The 20,264-nt window shown below is 39.4% G+C and overlaps 1 protein-coding gene across 4 annotated transcripts in view; it reads left to right on the forward strand.

Moving 5' to 3' along the window:
• The window catches only part of dnai4 (dynein axonemal intermediate chain 4), a 122,094-nt gene that overhangs the window by 27,731 nt on the left and 74,099 nt on the right, over window positions 1-20,264 (forward strand). For 3 of the 4 annotated variants that reach the window (XM_043699392.2, XM_087990674.1, XM_087990673.1), the window contains exons 6-9: window positions 2,773-2,912; window positions 15,346-15,507; window positions 17,204-17,398; window positions 18,390-18,544. In XM_043699392.2, coding sequence (XP_043555327.1) covers window positions 2,773-2,912; window positions 15,346-15,507; window positions 17,204-17,398; window positions 18,390-18,544 — 652 coding nt within the window. The remainder of the gene's footprint in view (window positions 1-2,772; window positions 2,913-15,345; window positions 15,508-17,203; window positions 17,399-18,389; window positions 18,545-20,264) is intronic. The other variant, XM_043699396.2, reaches the window with a different exon arrangement.

Consider the following 20,264-nt stretch of genomic DNA (forward strand, 5'->3'; position numbering starts at 1 on the left):
TGGTATTTTTGTATGAAACACAAAAAATAAGCATGAAGGTGCAGCAAGTAATTAAGAAGGCAAATAGAATTTTGACCTTTATTGCTAAGGGGTTGGAGTTTAAAAATAAAGAAATCTTGTTATAGTACAGTTTTAGTTCTGTATTTAAAAATTGATATTCTGGAATTGGAGGCTGTTCAAAGATTGTTCCTGGAATGAAGTTTGATTTATGAAGAACAGCTAAACAGGTTAGGCTTTTATTCATTAGAGTTTAGAAGAATGAAAAGAATCTTGTTGTAATATACAAAGTTTCTGAGGGGAGCTTGACAGGGCAGATGTTGGGAAGAAGTTTCCATTAGTGGGGGATTTTCGAACTAGGGCTTGTAATTATGAAATAAGGGAACACTTATTAAAAACTGAGGTGCAGAAGAATTTCGTCTCTGAGGGTAGTGATTGTTTTGAATTCTCTAACAATGACAGTTGTGGAGTGTAGATCACTGAAAGTATTTAAAGAGATTAGATTTTTGAAATACTGGGGAGTTGATGACTATGAGCTGGCACAAAAGAAATTGAAACCTGAGGCAGATCAGCCATGACCTTGTTCAGGCTTGAAGAGCCAAATGGCCAAATCCTGCTCTTATTCCTTCTATTCTTACTCTCATACCACTCAAAAGCCGCTGCACTATGCTTTGTATCATTTTCCCACCTCTGTGTGATTCTACAGTCAGCACTGTGTGTGTTTTACTGATCCTTACCAATAGTTGTTTTCTCTTGCTATGAGTATGAAGGACAGAAGTACCATCCATGGAGAGGTAATTGGTGTGGCCATGTGTTTTGGATTTGTAGGAAGAGTTGGATTCCAACATGAATGCATAGTTGTTTCTTGGTTTTAATGTCACCTTGTGGCTGATGATGGGAGCAGAGTGTGACTGAGTAAAGACAAGGGTACACAGCCAGGTGAAAGAGGCATGCCAGGCATTTTCCGAGGTTGTTTTGGAAATATGGATCAAATGCTTTCCTGAGAGGAGAAAATCTGTATTGCAGGGCAATCAGCTAAATAATGGATGACAAAAGTCACAAGATATACTAATGATCTGCTATTAAGATGATAAAACATAGGAGCAAATGAAAGTCACTCAGCCCATCATTGTCTTCTCTGCCATTTCAATGAGAACATGGCTGATCTGAAAATCTTCAATTCCATTTTCCTGCCTTTTCCCTTTAACCCCTGATTCCTTTACTGATTAAAATTCTGTTTATCTGAGTCTTTAATCTGAGTCTTTAATAGACATACTGACCCACGTCAACAGCCCTCTGTGGTAAAGATTTCCAAACAGAGATACAAAGTAACAGCAACGTAATGCAGGGGGTGCACATATAACTGTTATTACCTTATTTATAGCATAAATCACTTAAATAATAAGAAATTTTGCCTTAAATAAAACTCGCCTACAGAGAGTCATCTTGCACCCTCAACTGATGATTCCAACATCAAGAAGATCATGATAATACGGTAAACTTCAAGTATTTCAGATATATAATTTTTGCTGGTTTATCAAGGGTGCCGGTTAAAATAAAGTTCGATAAGTATTTCTAAATGTTCTGTTGTTACGTCATTTGCAATAGATTCTAAGATTTTCTTAATAATAGATGTGAAGTTAACTGGCCTCCTCTCCTTTTTAAGGAGTTATTTTGGCAGTTTTCCAATCCTCTCGGGCCTTTCTCTGCTTTATAATTTAGCTTCTGTTCAAAATTTTTTCAGTGAAACCTACCTTTTAATCTTATCAGTAATTTTGGTACCAATATGGACAGTAACTACTGGATTCCTCCCCTCCCTCTTCAAAACCTTTTCCAACACCAAGGAGATGTCCTTAACTCTGGCACCAAGCAGGCAACACAGTGTTCAGGGTTCCCACTCACAGCTGCAGAGAACAGAATCTATCCAACCAACTATATTGTCCCTGACCACAGCTTCATACTTATTTCCTCTCTCTGCTTGAATGATTCCCATACATGATTTAATCCTTATGTTAGTTCTTACAAGGACAGGAAGTGATTCCACACAAGTCACAGATATTTACATATATACGTTACAATCACAAACACCTGTGTCTCTGGGCTTAAGCTAAACAATAATGCAAGAGAACAGAACTCAGTAAGAGGTTAAGAGTTTTATTGTTATTTTCAATCAATCGGTTCCAAGATCATATTACACATCTCTGTCAATTCCAATAATTAAATGTACAGCAACAAGACTGTATAACTCTTGGGCAACACAATAGATTACAAGATCTTGCAAATGCAAAATTGCTGTTTGATTTCTAGGAAATACTTGTTCTTGAATCTAGAGGGCCTCAAAGCAGTGGAACTATCTCCCTTCTTCAGGTTTTTTTTTTCCCTTGCAATCAATCTTTCTCTATATTGAGACATTCAGTCTCAACCAGAGCAACACTTTGAATAGGATCCATGATAATCAAGCCATATTCCCCCAAAATCCCCAATGGACCTGAACCACCAACTTGAACTAATCCAACTACAACCACCCAATGACTAACCCCTCCTAACTGGACACATACTGAAAGCCTTTGAGTTCCCATTAGCCCTCACGTGCTAACATAAAGAGCTGTCCACCACCCTATCCATCAGGCACCCTCTGACTTCTGCCAAGCTACTGTCCACCCTCGTAACATCTACACCTGTCACTCACTAACCCTGTCTTTGTCTCCCATTTCCCCATCACCCAATGTTTGTAGTTAAATTTATTCATATAAACTGGCTTTTCTCAATTTTAAGGTTACGAAACCAACTGTACATTGAACTCTGCAAAGAGCGAGTTGGCAATGATCGCTACATTGAAAGGATGGCACAAACTTTCAACGGAGCACGAAAAACGAAAGAAGTTCAGTGTGATAGAATTAACATTCAAGAAGCAGGTATACTGTTGAATGCAACAAATATTTGTTTTATGTTTAGAAAACAAGTTGAATGGCTGAGCTTCATAATGCTAATCAGCTCCAATTTAGAAGAGACTAGGGAAGATAAGATAAACTAAGTCAAACATTATGTTTTAAGTGTGTCTTCAATAAGAAGACTGAGAAATTAAAGAATTAAGTTTTGACTTTGTGCAATAGTCTGAATTGAACGATAGCAAATTTATAGGGTTAAACTTATTTTTGAGGGCACAACTCAAGAAGTTTTGCCAAACTGCATTCATTAAAATTGGGGAAGAATTTGACATTCCTGCATAGGTAGGTTTATAGGTAGAAGAGAGGCAGAAAATTGCACAGATATCATACCTGGCACCAATCTTCTTGCCCCTACTGCTATGTCAATTTTAAATGTGCTGAAGAGGTGGTGGACAACTTTCCTGCCTTTGTGTGATTGAAGCCATTAAGGGGTCAATTATTGGCTACTTAAGAATCACTTCCTGTCACTGCTGTTATTTAACAGTGGTAGACTAAAGCTGAGAACATAGTGGACGCCTTGCAGGTAACATTGTGAGGGGAGGGGAGGTTTTGTATTGGCCCTCAATGGAAGCAGATGCCTTGAATATTTGTAATTTTGAGGTAGATAATTTTTTTTTATAAGAGAAGAGGTGAAAAATTATATAAATGTGGAGTAATTAGATAAGCCATGATTTTATTAAATGGTGCACCAAGTTCAGCAGACCAAGTGGCCTGCTTCTGATTTGCATGTTTCTATCATTGCCCCTAAAATCCCTGTAATTAACAGCCCCCCCCCCCCCCCGCCTCCAGCTTAACTTTTCTTGCAGCTTCAGTGACAATCCTCATGGTGGACTGCCGATGTATCAGCAGGAGCCAACAAATCCACTGGCACAGTTGGGACCAGAAAGCCAACAGCCATCTGATTATCTGGCAGGTTTATAATGGAGAACTTCCTCATTAGATGGTAGCAGAAGTCTCTCCACTTCACACTAGGCAATTACCACCTTGATGGATGTTAATTTGTTGAAGGACAATTTGCAGTTGAAATATCCATGAGGTTGCTGCTCACTTGACCCAAACCGTATTCTAAATCTGTTAAGCCACAACCAAGCATGCACAATATTAAAATATACTCACCTGAATGTAGAATTTGGCAGAATAGGAGCAGTGTAAGGATAAATCCAGCATTTAAAAACTAGTTAGTTTAACTTCAGTAGTGGAGAAGTCATGCACAAGTCAGGAGCGTGAGGGAATAGTTCCCACTGGACTGAATGAGTGCAGCTCCAACAACACTCAAAAAGCTGACTGTGACAATGTAGTGGTTTTAAGAGGTGTATTTTGTCCTGTTTTGTTTGAAGAGAGGTGTTGAGCCAAAGGCAATAAGCTGTCTGTTCGAAGCCAATGAAGTAAACCGCTTGGAAGACCTTGTTTTTTGTTTGAAAGTTGGAAAAACAGAAGCAGCATGAGTTAGTTGAGTCACACTCCCACAGAACTGGGGCTTTAGTTTAGCTTTCAGCAATTGCTGGGGTTTTGAAGCTGGTTGTGAAAACTGCCCCTGCTCTCTGTTGCAGCTAAAAGCTTAGGTTCTCCTTCTGCTGCCAGAATTGCCTGTGAGACAATCTGTTTTAATGAATTTCCCTCTGCCAAGGGTATGTTTATGGGATGTTACTACATTGGAACAGTTGTTGTTTTGTAACGAAATAATCTACTTTTTCTGTTAAGTTTTCCAATGGAGTTAAAGTTAAACCAAATTTTCTTTCTTGTATTTGAATTTTAACTGCGTGTAAGAATGAAGTGTGTTTTGTTTAAAGCCAACTAGTATGACCAATCAAATTACATATGGAGCACAGGACCCTACATGACTTTAAATAAGATAAAATTTTGATACTAGGCTATCTCCTTAATATATTTAAAGGGTTTGATCTGGTCCATAAGAAATTGGGAGCTCTTGTCGGGATAAAATTTCAAATTCCAGGTTGTGTTGGGATTATTAGACTTAAAAATAGGGAGTGATGAGTTTTGAAGGTTTGTTTATTTCAACTATTGCCTTCAGTTGGTTTGAATAGTGTTCTTTGTGCAATAATGGCTCCTTTAGTCACTAAGAGTTTCTTGGGAGTGGAAACAGTCACTTCAGATGGTTTAGTAAAAACTGAACAAGGCAGAATGTTTAGAATTGGCAAACAAGTTGAAGTTTAGTTGCCTGTGTCTGTGAGGATAGGGCAAATAATTGCAGCAATAGCTCTGCATTTATAATTGCCTAGAATGCAATCAGAATCATTGGAAGTGGCTAAAATTCAATTGCAAAAGAAGCAGCTTGAATTAGACGCAATGACAAGGGAAAAGAAAAAGAAAGTATAGACCTGGCAGAACAAAAAGAAAAAGAAAGCGAGGTGAGAGAGAGAATTTCAGTGGAACAAAATGCACAACAATGAAAACAACTTTAATATTAACAGGAAATGTTTGAGTTATGATTAAAAGTGGAAGAAAGTGAGAAAGAGAGATTTTTGAATTTTGGAAGTTGGGAATGTAAGAGGGAAGTGGACTTTAAACCAAAGGCAGAAAATAGGAGTACTGATGAGGGCAGTGATGAAGAGCAAACCCATCATGCCAAAAGCCTAGTGGAGACCTGTTTAAATATGTCCAAGCTTTACCAAAGTTTGATAAGAAGGCAATAAAAGCCTTTTTCATTTCATTTGAGAAAGTGACTAAACAAATGAAATGACCAGTGACCATGTGGGTATTGTTGATTCAAACAAAATTGGTAGGTAGAGCTAGTGAGGTATTTGCATCAATATCTGAGCAGGTAAATGGAGAGTATCGTGAAATGAAGTAAGCCATCCTAAGTGCATATGAACTGATGCCAGAAGCCTACAGACAATATTATAGGAATTTAAGGAGGGAACCTGGCCATACATGCATAGAGTTTGAAAGGATCAAACAAAGTAACTTTGATAGATCAGATATATGATGCTCTTTAGAGAGACTTATTTTAGAGGAGTTCAAAAATTCACTTCCTTAAACAGTGAAAACTTATGTGGAAGAGCAAAGAGTTAAACCTGGAAGAGTAGGAGCAGAAATTGCAGATAATTACGAATTAGTTCATAAATCAAAGTTTGGATTCCAACATCAATTTTTATCTGTGAGAGATTGAAATTAGGGAAAAGAGCAATTCTCAGGTAGTAAAGAAAAAGGAGATCTCATTGAAGATTGTAACGGTAGTTTACCACAAGTTTAAAAAAGAAACCCATGAGGGGGAAGAGAAGTAAAAAACCTCAGGTGTTTTCACTGTAGTAAAATAGGTCACAAGAAGTTGCAGTGTTGGCGGTTGAAGAAAAGCACTCGGAAAACTAATGTGGTAAAACAATAAAAACCAGTGGGGTTTATTAAACTGTAAAAGGAGAACCCACTGGAAGTAAGGAGCTGCAAAAGAATGTACAACCTGATCAGGGGTTGTATAATAAACAGTACCAGATCTCTTTAAAGAGGCATGGGTAAATAACTTAAAATTTTAAGAGATACAACAGCAAGTCAATCTTTGGTGAGATTGGTATGTACTTTGGAGGAGTGTTGCCTGAAAAGGTGGTAATATGTGGAATTTGTGGTGAGAAAAGTAGTGTTACATTGTATAGGTTGAGGTAGGAAAGTCCGTTGAAAAGTGGTGAAGTGGTGTTGGAGTAATAGAGAAATTCTCTGTTCTGAAGAAGATTCTCAAGAATGATATAGCTGGATTGCAGGTGGAAATGATGCCTACTGAGGTTGAAAAGCCTGTGGAAAGTCAAGCAACTGAAATGTTGCAGGAAGTGTATCTTGGGATTTTTCATGACTATGGTAGCAAGGTCAAAAAGCCATAGGTGGAAACAGGAGGGGAAATCAAAGAATAAAGATGAAGAAGTTGAAGTTAATTTGTCAGAAACAATGTTTGATAAAATGGTTGAGGGAAAAAAACAAGAACAGGTGGAGGACAAAGTGGATATTTTTTGTTCAGAAGGGTTAATTAAGTTCCAACAAAAAGTTGTAAAAGTAAAGCAGTTGTATCAAAAAGCATACACAGAAACTGAGTGTATCCCAAAACAGTCTTAAAAATGAAGTCTTAATGAGGAAATGGAGACCATTACATATTCCGGCAGATGAAAAATGGACAGATGTTCATCAGGTTGTATTACCAATGGGTTATGGAAAAGGTAGCACATGAGGTACCAGTAAGAGGCCATTTGGGAGTAAAGAAAACTCAAGCCAAAATACAAAAACATTTTTATTGGCCTGGACTGCGTTGAGATGTGGTTGAATATTTGCCAGACATGTCATATATGTAAGGTAATAGGAAAACCAAAAGCATTGATAAAAGCAGCACCATTAATGCCTATTCCAGATTTGAGGAACCTTTTACAAGAGTCTTAATTGATTGCATTGGACCCCTCCCTAACATAAAAGTAGGAATTATTATTTGTTGATCATAATGGAAGTCAAGAGTGTGGTGCTGGAAAAACAGCAAGTCAGGCAGCATCCGAGCAGTAGGAGAATTGATGTTTCAGGCAAAAGCCCTTCATCAGGAATTCCTGCTGTGCTTTTCTAGCACCACACTCTCAACTCTGATCTCCAGCATCTGCAGTCCTCTCTCTCTCCATCATAATGGAGATGTCTACTAGATTTCCAGAGGCCATTCCATTATGCAGTATCACAGCTAGAAGAATTGTAGTACAATAAGTCAACGTTTTTACTAGATATGGACTATCCACAGAGTTGTGATCAGAACAAGAGTCAAATTTTAAATCAAAGAAGTTATGGAGAGCTGAGGAATAAATTTAAGATGGTAAGGAGAGCCAGGGAAATATAGACCAGTGAGCCTGATGTCGCTGGTGGGCAGGTTGTTGGGGGGCAATCCTGACTTACAGGATTTACATGTATTTGGAAAGGCAGGGATTGATTAGGGATAGTCAGTATGGCTTTGTGCGTGGGAAATCATGTCTCTCGAACATGATTGAGTTTATTGGAAAGATATACAAGTTACCTAAGGGGCAACTTTTTCATGCAGAGAGTGGTGCCTATTTGGAATAAGCTGCCAGATGAAGTGGTAGAGGCTGGTACAATTCAGCATTTAAAAGTCATCTGGATAGGTATATGAATAGGAAGGGTTTAAAGGGATATGAGCCAAGTGCTAGCAAATGGGACTAGATTAGTTCATGGTTGGCACGGATGACTTTGAGGGTTTGTTTCTGTGCTGTACATCTCCATGACTCTATGACATGAGGTGAGACAAACACTGAAATTTAATTAAGGAAAAATTGTAAGTCCAAGTTCAGAAACTACATGTTTTGACTAAGCGGTGAGTTGGCTAGACAGCACTTGATGAAAAAGGAAGCAGACAAGAAATCAAATGTTCATACTTATGCTAAAAGAAATAAATTGTCTATATTGCTATCAGTGGTACGTGAGATTTAGTGGTCATTCTCAAATCAAAAGGAAATTGAGTGAGGTCAATTATTTGGTAAGAATGCCAGGTAGGAGGAAAGGAAAAGGAGAATGTTGTACTCGTTACAGATTGGAATAAAGAACCAAATCTAGCTGATTCTGAATTTGTTATTCCACAAATTGAATTGGATAATGAGGAAATTCTCAAAACTTAGGAAAATTATTACATTACCTTCCAGAGGAAAATCAAAATGGCCCGAAAGACATATTACATGAAGGGATAATTGGGAATAAGCTGGGAAGAACTAACATGACTATGCATGGTGTAGATGTTGGAAATTCTGTTCCATTTAAGCAACATCTTTATAGATTTATTAGTACTGATTCAGAAAAGTGATTGAAAGCATGTGTTAAGACAATATAATCAAAGTGAGTGGCTGAAATCCATTCACGCAATTGTGATGGTACCAAAAGCATTTATCTATCGATTACTGCAAAATAAATGCAGTTACAAAATCTGATTCGTATCCTATTCCATGGCTGGAAGATTGTATAAAGAAGGTGGGACAAGCAACTTATATTTTGAAGCTAGACCTCCTCAAAGTATACTGGCAGGTACCTTTATCCAAGAGTGCAAAGGAAATTTCAGTTGATATTGAATGGACTTTACCATTTTAAAGTTATGCCATTTGATATGAAAAATGCACCAGCCACTTTCAAAGACTAACTCATATAATTAGATAATCCAGAAATGATTTTATGCTGGACAGAGAAGATCTCATGACTTTGTCACACATGGAAGAAACAGTTGGAGTATCTATCAGAATTGTTCATCTAACTTCAGAAGGTGGCCTTAGTGATAAACCTTACTAAGAGTCAGTTTGCAAAAGCCCATGTGAAGGTTGTAGGCCATATCATTGGACCTGAACAGATGGCCCCAAGGGATGTGAAAAGAAAGGTTAGTAGGGAGATTCCCATACCATTGATGAAGAGGGACTCCATTTCCTGGGGATGAGTGGTTTTTATGCATTGCTGCCCCACAGACACTTTCACAGGGCGGCATGTTAGCTCTGTAGTCAGCACTGCTGCCTTACAGCGCCAGGGACCCAGGTTCAATTCCAGCCTCGAGTGAGTGTCTCTATGGAGTTTGCATGTTCTCTCTCTGGTTTGTGTGGTTATGGATTGGCCACACTAAATTGCACCTTTGTATCCAAAGTTGTGCAGGCTAGGTGGATGAGCTATGGGAAATGCAAGGTTACAGGGATAGTGTATAGGGGTAGGTCTGGGTGGGATGCTGTTCAGAGGGATGGTGTGCACTCAATAGGCTAAATGGCCTGCTTCCACACTGGCAATTCTATGATTATTTTATAGTTCTGTGTTAACTATCACCCCAGTGTTAGCACACCTAATTACACAAAGCCATTCAAGGTAGCTGTTGATTCGAGTGATGTGGGTGTCGGTGCTGTCCTCTTGCAAGAAGACAATGGGAGATAGAAAGACAGACTGAGTATTTTTCCAGAGAGTTGAATATTCAACAACAGTCAGGTTCCACAGTTGAGAAGGAGACCTTGGGTAAGATGTTGGCATTGCAACATTTTAACATTTACGTTGCCACTAATGAGTCAGTGACAATTTTATGCACTGATCGTAACCCCTTAATGATTTTGGAAAACTTTAAAGATAAATACACCAAACTGTTTAGATAGAGTGTATCGTTACTGCCGTTTAATTTGAAAGTCAAACACATGGCAGAATGAAAAAACATAATTGCTGATACGTTGTCACAATTTTGAAGGAAGTTGAAGGCATTCTGTGTTGGATGAAACAACTGAAAATGGACAATATAATGAATGTTTACATGCTAAAAGTCAATAAAATGTCGATGTATTGTTGTAAACTAATAGTGTAGACCAAAGGGTTTTAAAAATGAAGGCAACTTTTCATATTGATGGTTAATTTATTTTTGAGGAGGGAGGTGTGATGATACTCTGGCTTTAAAAGGTGCATTTTGTCCTGGTTTTGTTTGAAGAGTTTTTGAGCCGTAGGTAGCGAGTGGTCTGTTCCAAGCCAATGAAGTGAACAGCTTGTGAGGGCTTGGGTTTTTTTAAAGTTGGAACAATAGAAGTTGCATGGATGGGTGTAGTCAGACTCCCACAGAACTAGTGCTTTAGATTAGCTTTCAGCAGTTGCTGGGGTTAGTGAGTTTTGAGAAGATTTGTAGTTCAGGTTGAGGTTCTGAATGTAGGTTTGTTCGCTGATCTGGAAAGTTTGTTTTCAGATGTTTTGTCACCTTACTAGGTAACATCGTCAGCAAGCATCTGGATGAAGCACTGGCGGTGTAGCCTGCTTTCTATTTGTGTTTGGATTTCCTTGGGTTGGTGATGTCATTTCCTGTGGTGACTTCTCCAAAAGTCCACCGATTTCTCACCAAGAAAAGCCCAAGCAAGCAGACAAAACACGTCCAGAAACCCTAGTCACTCATCCTTACATCAAAGACATCTCAGAAATGACTGCCACACCACTCAGATCCCTTGGCTTCATGGTAGCCCACAAACCCACCAACACACTAAAACAGCAAGTAGTGAACTTGAAAGACCCTATACAGACAATAAGCAAAACTAATGTCCTTTACAAAATACCTTGCAAGAACTGTAACAAACACTGCATTGGACAAACAGACAGAAAACTAGCCACCAGGATATATGAACATCAACTAACTACAAAAAGACATGACCCATTGTTTACTACTATCTTTACATATGGATGAGCAAGGATACCACTTTCACCAGGACAACACACCCATCCTAGAACAAGCCAAACCGAGACATTCCTAGAAGCATGGCATTCCAACCAGAACTCTATTAACAAACATATTGACTTGGATCCCATTTCTCACCCCCTGAGAAAAAGAATAAGAAATGACATCACCATAGGAAATGATGTTATTAACCTGAGGAAATCCAAACACATACATAAAAAGCGGGCTACACCACTAGTGCTTCATCTGGATGCTCACTGAAGATGTTACCTAGTATGGTGACAAAACATCTGAAAACGAACATTCCAGCTCAGTGAGCAAACCAACATCCCGTTGCTGGTGTTTTGAAGCTGGTCATGGAAGCTGCTATATCTCTCTCTTACAACTAAAAGTCAGGTTTCTCTTTCTGCTACCAGAATTGCATGTGCCAAGAGTGTGTTTATGGCATGTTGGAACAATTGCTGTTTAGTAGTTAAATAATCTATATTATTCTGTCAAATTTTCCAAAAGATTTAAAGTTATACCAATGCTTATTTTTGTTAGTGTTTTAACTGGGTTTAAGAACAAAGGCTATTTTGCTTAAAGCCAACTGGTGTAACCATTGACCATTATTCTCTGTTTACTGTTGCTCATCAATTTTATATCCATGTTGCTATTGAGCCTAATATTTGATGACCAATGACTTTCTTCACAAATCTATTTTGTGGCACTGTATCAAATGTTTTCTGAAAGTCTATGTACACCACATCAATTGTTACTCTTGTCAGCTTTTGTTGCCCTTTCAAAATATCCAGCAAGTTAGTTAAACATGAATCTTCCTTTAGAAATCCATGCTGACTCTTCGTAATCCAATTCACCTTTTTCCATAGAAGTAATCATTCTATCTCAAGTAATAGCCTCTAGAAGCTTTGTTTAAAAATGTGTTTGTGGGAGTTGGGTATAGTTTGCTTGGCTAAAATTTTAACCCACTCTATTTACCCTTGGCAAAGTGCTGATAAGCTTCTTTTTTGAATTGCCACAGTTCACATACTTTTGGTGCCACAATGTTGGTAGGGAGATCAATTCTAAGATTTTGGCCCAATGACACCAAAAGGTATATATTTGTATATTTCCAAATCAGGGTGTTGAGTGGCTTAGGGAGGAACTTGCAGGTGGTAGTGTTCCCATGTATCTGCTGCCCTTGTCCTTCTAATGGAAGTGGTCGTAGTTTGGAAGATGCAATCTCAGAAGCCTTGGTGAATTTCTGGTTCATCGTATGAATGGTATATACTACTGCTACTGATCGTTCATGGTGGAGTGAGTGGATGTTTGTGGATGCAGTGCCAGTCAAGCAGGCTGCTTTGTCCTGGATGGTGTCAGTATTATGGACCAGACAAAATCCCCTTCACATTTGTCAAGATGATAGCCTGCACCCTAACTTTTATCTTATTTAAACGCAACTATAAGATGCTCTGTTCCAGATGTAAATCTATTGGTGCTTGTCTGCCATGCAGTTTTCCCCGGTAACGCAAACCATTCGGTCTTGGGGCTGAAGTAATCTTAACCTATTCTTAAACTATAAATGGATAAGAAACCCAATTCGCTGGACTGGAGTCCGGCCTGCAAGTGAGTGCTTAGTGGGCCACATTTGATAAGCAGAACTCGCTATTTAGGGATGAACTGACATGGTCAACTGATACTTTTCAGCTGGAGGGAGCTTTGAAGGTTTGCATCTCAATTTTATTCAAATCAGGTAAATCAACAAATATTAAAGAAATGACAGGGGATATCATTGCTGAAACTTAAAATCAGGTCAGTGGGATCTGAGGCTTTGGGTCCAGTCTGCTAGGCTTGATGAGAGGATTGCAGCAGGAAAGTCAACCATTACCTTCAGGGATAGCCATTGCTATCAGGGGGTTAGCAGCAATCCATGGGCCAACAAATATCCGAATGTGAGGTACTTGAAACTCAAAAGGAAATTGGCAGGCTTTACCTGCCTGTTTAATCATTCAGCAGCAGCCAACGAAAGGGGAAAAGGTCTTTAATTCATCACTGATGTGATTCAATTGGGCTCACAGGGTGGTTCATCTGCCATCTTTCCTGCCCTGACAGAATAACATGGTGAACGTGGTGCTGGAAAAACACAGCAGGCCAGGCAGCATTCGAGGAGCAGGAGAATTGACGTTTCGGGCATAAGCCCTTCTTCAGGAATGAGGCTGGTGTGCCAAGTGGGTTGAGATAAAAAGGTAGGGGGGGGGGGGGAGGGAATTTGGGGGAGGGGCTCTGGGAATATGATAGGTGGAAGGAGGTGAAGGTGATAGGCCGGAGAGGGGCTGGGGGCGGAGAGGTCGGGAAGAAGATTGCAGGTCAAGAGGGCGGTGCTGAATCCGGGGGTTGGAACTGAGGTAAGGTGGGGTGAGGGGAAATGAGGAAGCTGGAGAAATCTACATTCATCCCATGTGGTTGGAGGGTTCCTAGGCGGAAAATGAGGCGCTCTTCCTCCAGGTGCCGTGTGGTCAGGGTCTGGTGATGGAGGAGGCCAAGGACCTGCATGTCCTTGGCGGAGTGGGAGGGGGAGTTAGTGTTCAGCCATGGCGCGGTTGGGTTAGTTGGTGCGGGTGTCCCAGAGGTGTTCTCTGAAATGTTCCGCAAGTAGCTGGGGAGGGAAATAGCTGGGGTCCTCACAGATATCTTTACAGCGTCCTTAAACACAGGTGAGCTGCTGGAGGACTGGAGAGTTGCTCATGTTGACCCCCCTATACAAGAAGGGGAGTAGGGATATTCCAGGTAACGACAGACCAGTGAGCCTGCGTCAGTGGTGGGAACGTTTCTGGAGAAAGTACTGAGGGATAAAATCTATACTTGGAAAAGAATGGGCTTATCAGTGATAGGCAACATGGTTTTGTGTGGGGGAGATTGTGCCTTACCAACTTAATAGAGATTTTTGAAGATGTGACCAAGTTGATAGATGAAGGAAGGGCTGTAGATGTTATATACATGGACTTTAGTAAGGTGCTTGATAAGGTTCCCCATGGTGAACTAATGATTGAGGCTAGTGGGCCAGGGCTGGGAGATAAATGGGAGGGGGGATGGGGTGGGTAGCTGAGAAAGTGATAGGTGGATGAAGGTGAGGGAGAAGGTGATCGGTCGGGGGGGAGTGAAGGGCGGGTCCGGATGGCGGTGTCGTTGGAGGCTTGGGATGGGATTATGCGGGGGAAGGGGACATGAGGAAGCTGTTAAAATCCACATTTATCCCATCTGGTTTCAGGCGGAATATGAGGTGTTCTTCCTCCAGGCGTCGGGTAGTAGTTTTGGTGGTGGAGGTTGCCCAGGGCCTACATGTCCTTGACGGAGTGGAAAGGGGAGTTGAAGTGTTTAGCCACGGGATGGTGGGGTTGGTGGGTGTGGGTGTCCCAGAGATGTTCTCTGAAATGATCTGCAAGAAGGCATCCTGTCTCCCTGATAAAGAGGAGACCACATCGGGTACAACGGATGCAGTAGATGACATTGGTAGATGTACAGGTAAATTTCTGATGGATGTGGAAGGATCCCTTGGGGCCTTGGACAGAGGTGAGGGGAGTGGTGTGGGCACAGGTTTTGCACTTCCTACGGTGGTAATGAAAGGTGAGTGGCTTAGAGAAGAACTTGGTGTTCTCTTGTATTTACTGTTGTTGGTCGCTTTAGATGATAGTGATTGCAGTGCTACCTACGGAGCTCGGTGAATCTTTGCAGTGCACTTTGTAAATAGTACATACTGCTGTTACTTTGCATTGTTAGTGGAAGGAATTAATGCTTATGGATGTAGTACTATTTAAAATGCTGCTTCTTCCTTAATAATGCCAAACGTCTTGAATGTTGTTGGAGCTACATACTACTATTGCTGGAATATTGTCAGGACCCATAGTTTTATCAATGTCAGTGTCTTCAGCTGTTTCTTGATTATTACATGAAGTGAATCAAACTGTCTCAAGGTAGTCTCGTACAATAATTATTTCAGAACCATTAACTTATACAACAGTGATTACAAATGGACATTCATCAGTCAAATGCAAATGAGGGTAGGGAGTTAAAATACTCGAAACTTTACAATGATGTAGTCAGATGTGTTTGATGATCACTCTGTGCCCTCAACTCTGCCAAAGCCTACAATTAAAATGAAATCCACATCTCTATTATTTCTTCTGCCGGTCACAGATCTCATCCAGAGTTAGAAAAGTTATTTAAATTTTCAGTTAAGAGTTTAACAAACAGTTCCTATTTGTTTTGTCTTTCTAGGTGTTATGGCTACAACATGGGACATGTATGATAGTTTTAAAGAAGGAGAAGTGCATGAAGATATTTCCTCTGATCAATTAACTCAGCAAAAGGATTTGTCACAAATTAATTTTGACAAAACTGTCCTTCGAACTTTATCAGCTCTAAGTTCAATAGGATTAGGTAAGAATGGAACATAAACTGACCACTGAAAAGATATCAATCCAAAAGCATTCCAGAATTACCTCTGTAGAGGATATGCCGTAAACTGAGTTACAGATTAATGGTTAAAGTATAAACATGGAACTGTTTGTATTTGTCTGAAGCATAATATGAAATTGTTCATTATGGTCAATCAGCAACCATTATAGCTTCCATTATTACCATTCCACTTATTTTTATTAATTTAGTTTTTTAAAAAAAACCAAAGCAATTGAATCTATTGTTACACAGTTTCTCTGTCAATGAAAATCGCTTTTTTTGGATATGCATCATTGCAAAATAAGTAGTTCAACTGACTATTAGATTGGATGGAAAACATGAAATAGTTACATACTATAGTTTGTTGTGAAGTAAAGCTTAACTAATTCCATCAATAATTTTGTGAGGATATTCTCAATCACCTGCCAGAGCTTTGATATTGAATTGATGAAAATCTAAAAAGTGGATTATTTGAGATTTTTACTGAGCTTCAACTGAAATTACAACATAAATCTCTGAAAATTCTAGCTGTTCAATTTAATTTTTAATCCTATCGTGTCACAAAAAGGCATAGATTTAATCATTTTCCACCAATGCATACATTTTAACCAATCATTGGCATACAGATGGTGGCAGAGCAATAATATCACTGGATTAGTAATCAAAAGGCCAATGCTAATGCTCCAGAGATTGAATTTAAATCCTACTCATGAAAGGTAATGGAGTATAAAGATATCCATCAGTAATGGTGACTATAACACCTATCGTTAAATCTTTAAAGGAAGGATGTCTGCTGCTTTTTCCTGAGCACCTTTCATGTAACTCCAGTAATATGCGTAATTGCCCTCTGAAATAGCCACATAGTTCAAGGGCAGTTAGTGTAATAATCATGTCCTTTTATTTTTGCATCTTTCAAACTGTGGAATTCAAGACTATAAGACCATATGATATAGGAGCTGAATTGGGAGCCATTTGGCCCATCATGTCTGCTCTGCCATTTTTTATCATGGCTGATAAGTTTCTCAATGTCATTCTCCTGCCTTCTCCTTGTAACTTTGATCCTTTTAATAAGCAAAAACCTACCTATCTCTGCTTTGATGCAGTCAATAACTTGGCTTCCGCAGCATGTAGCATGAATTCCACAGATTCACCATTCTTTGGTGGAAGAAATTCCTTCTTATTTCAGTTCCTTCACTCTCAGGCTGTGCCCTCAGGTCCTATCCACCTAGTGGAAATATCTTTTCCACATTCACTCTATCCAAGCCTCTTAGCCCATTTTTATAGTTAATGGTGATTGTTAATCTGCTGAATCTGTTCCATTATTTGTGCTGCAGCCAGTTAGAATGAAAACAATGATATGTGTGATATAATGCTAAATAATTCATGGTCCTCATAGGACCCGACCTGGGACGTCAGAGGGGACTATAGAGAATGGAACCTCGTCCCAGCAATCTGGAAATTGTTCAAACGAGCATTTGTTATCAGTTCTCTCAATTTTATGGCTTCACTTTGCCAACCAGAATCTTGGATGTACATGGGTGTAAGAATGTAATTCATTTCAGGATCCCCACCTACAGATAAGGAAGCTGAAGGTATTGTAATGCCTTTCCCTTTTAAAAGATGGTGTACTGAAGCAAGTTTAAATTATGATTTAACATATTAAAATTTATTATCATAGAAAGTCGATCCTCCACTTCAGCGGAGTCAGAGAGTATCGTCACTGTTCAAGGTATTGACGAATTAGACCATGATCCAGAAGAACTCCTGAAAAATGAGAAACTAAAGCATGACTTATTCATTATGGAACGTGTCATTATGGAGAACATTTTCCAACCTAAACTCGCTGCTTATCGTCAACTGCCAATATTACCTGGTAATTTATAGTAGTTTAGGACAAGAAGATTGCTGAAATGTTCAAGTGTTCACTTATTTGATACTAAAATTTTGTTGAGGCATCAGGGTTCTTGTCAGAACCACATGCAAGTCAGGCAGTGGCAAAGCCAGTAGTGAGATTTGCCTGGAATCAGAACCAAGTGTTCTGTTCAGCAACTGCTGTTATTCTGAGCAGTGCCACAGAGGAGGACATGGCTGCTGCCAGTAAAGCATGCCTGGAGTTCCAGCATTACAGAGGACGCAGAACAAAAGATAAATGATGTGCGTTGGAGTGAGGGACAGTTTTCCGTCTTGGGGATAGAAAGACTGTGGGGTCATAACCAAGAGCAGGAGCACAGTTCCCACCAGGTAATCTCTATCCCATCTCTTGTCCCAAGGTTTGATTGCCTTGATCATGGAATGCTATCCCCCACATCCCTCCCAACTCTTCCCTCCCCCTTCCCCACCAACCCTCCCAACATCAAATCACATAATGAGATATTGAGACAGGTGATCAAAAGTGGATCAAAGAGATGTGTTTTATAGCATTTCTTAAAGGAAAAATTGAAAAGCCTGGAAAGAGAGAATGCAATGGATCGGCAGTGCACTACAACCAGACAGGAAGACTCCAGACAGAGTGGAGTGGTGGAAATTGACACTGCTGTCATATTGGACACATATCTAACAGAGTAACCCAATATTTCAAGAGTGAGAAAAAATTCAAAAATAAAGTTCACAAAGAGTAAATAAGAAAGGAAAGAAAATAATGATAAAATTAATCTTAATGAAGCATCTTAAAGTAGGCTAAAGTTTTATGATGGATTAAAGCATCAGAACTGCTATGTCAAATTATCCCACCAAAGATGAAGTGTGACCCATGCATTATCAGATGTTTCAAGATTCAGATTTCAAGTAATTCTTCTTTTTCCTTTTTAGTTCCTCAACATGAAGTGTAAACAGTATTTTAATATTTAATTCTTAATATTGCCTAGATCCAGATGGTACAACTAATGGTGAGGACGAGGTGGTGGACAGCATAATGCTGTTGGATTTGATGAGTCCAAGACTGCAACCACTATGGTCTTTTACCTGTTATCTCACCAAAGGGCGTAATGTTAGTTGCATGGTTTGGAACAAACACAACTTGGTGAGTAAACTTAAGCAGACAACAAAATAAATCATTATGAAGGTGAACTAGTGCCGTGATGAAGGTGAACTAGTGATGATATTAATTGACAGCTTTGTTCATGTTTAAAATTATACACCGAGACTTGAACACACCAGAAGATTGTCCCCCGGAAGCAATAATCTACTTAACAGTTTACGTAGATATCGGGACTATGTAGAATTCACATTGGTGGCTTGTTATCGTGGATTGGTCTTTCATCTAACTCTACTCTCATGACTTGTTGGTGTCATTTGTGGATGGAAAGCATTAGGGAATTTGGGTAGTTCTAATGCTAATCTCTCTTTTTGTGTTGCTGCATTATTGTCACTGACAGGGGGAATGCTTGTGAAGAGAAGAATGACTGTCTGTTTTATTTGTAGACAAACACAGAGATTCTTTGTTGTTGCATCGGAGATGTTGGTCCAGGTGGTGGAGGAGGGAGGTGTTGAATGTTTGGGAATGAGGTGAGGTGGTGTGTCGTGGTGGGTAAAAGTTGTTCAGTTAATATCCCTGTTGCCAATGAGAAGTAATCACTAAGGAGGTTATCTAAAGGAACTTAGCTTGCAGGATATAGTTGCAAAATTGAAAAAGCTCAATAACTTCAGCAAAATTATCAAGTTAGGAGCTCTATTGCTCACATATCTACTGTTTGCTCACACCTTCACTATCATGAATTATACTATTCTCAGCACTCCTTTCTCCCATTTTCCTTCACTGTCCTGCAATCACTGCCACAAGTGTCACTCATTCACTTCCTCCAACATGAAACTACACCTACTACTCTAAGTCTTACATGTCCAATTATCTCCAATGTATTTACATCCTTCCTTAAATAAGGAGGCTAAAACTGCACACAGTATTCACCACCTGAAGCATAACACCCCTGCTTTATTTTTAATTCTATTAGTAATAAAAAAAAGTATACCATTGGCCGCCTTAATTATGTGCTAAACCTGCATACTAACTTTTGTGACTCATCACTAGAACATCCAAATCCATCTGCACATTGCAATTGTACAATCTATTTAAGTAACACTCTGCTTTTTCATTCTTCCTGTCTAAATGAACAACTTCACATTTTTCTACATTATGCTCTATCTGCTAAACCGTTGTCCACTCACTTAACTTATCTGTGTCTGCCTGCAACTACCTTATGGCTCCTTCACATTATACTTTCCTACTTGGAATTATCTGCAAATTTAGCTACCCTGCCTTCTCTCCCTTCATCTAGTCATTGATGTAAATTGTAAATATTTGAGGCTCCAGCTCAAACCGCTGTCAGACTCCACACATCACTTCCTGACAATCAGACAAAGACCTATTTATGTATACAGTACTCTGTTTTCTGTCAGCTAATCTATCTTCTATGTGTGCTGATATGTTGCCCCCAGAGTATGAACTTTTTTTTACCTCTATATTTGTGATTTTTGATCACGTTTAGTAATAAAAGTGTAACCAAATTGGTTTGGCTACTTTTGGAATATTATGTTCAATTCTGGACTCCCTCCTAGAGAAAAGATGCAGTTAAAGTTGAAAGAGTGCATAAAAGATTTATAAGGGTGTTGCCAAGGTTGGAGGGCTTGAACTACAGTGAGTGGCTGAATAAGCTGGGGCTATTTTCTATGGAGCATCATAGGCTGAGGGGTGACCTTATATAAGTTTATAAAATCATGAGAGGCATGAATAGGGTGAAAAGTGA

This window comes from Chiloscyllium plagiosum, unplaced genomic scaffold, assembly GCF_037043375.1.
Source record: "Chiloscyllium plagiosum isolate Xiang-an unplaced genomic scaffold, Cpla_swu_hap1 HiC_scaffold_9, whole genome shotgun sequence".
NCBI lineage: Eukaryota > Metazoa > Chordata > Chondrichthyes > Orectolobiformes > Hemiscylliidae > Chiloscyllium > Chiloscyllium plagiosum.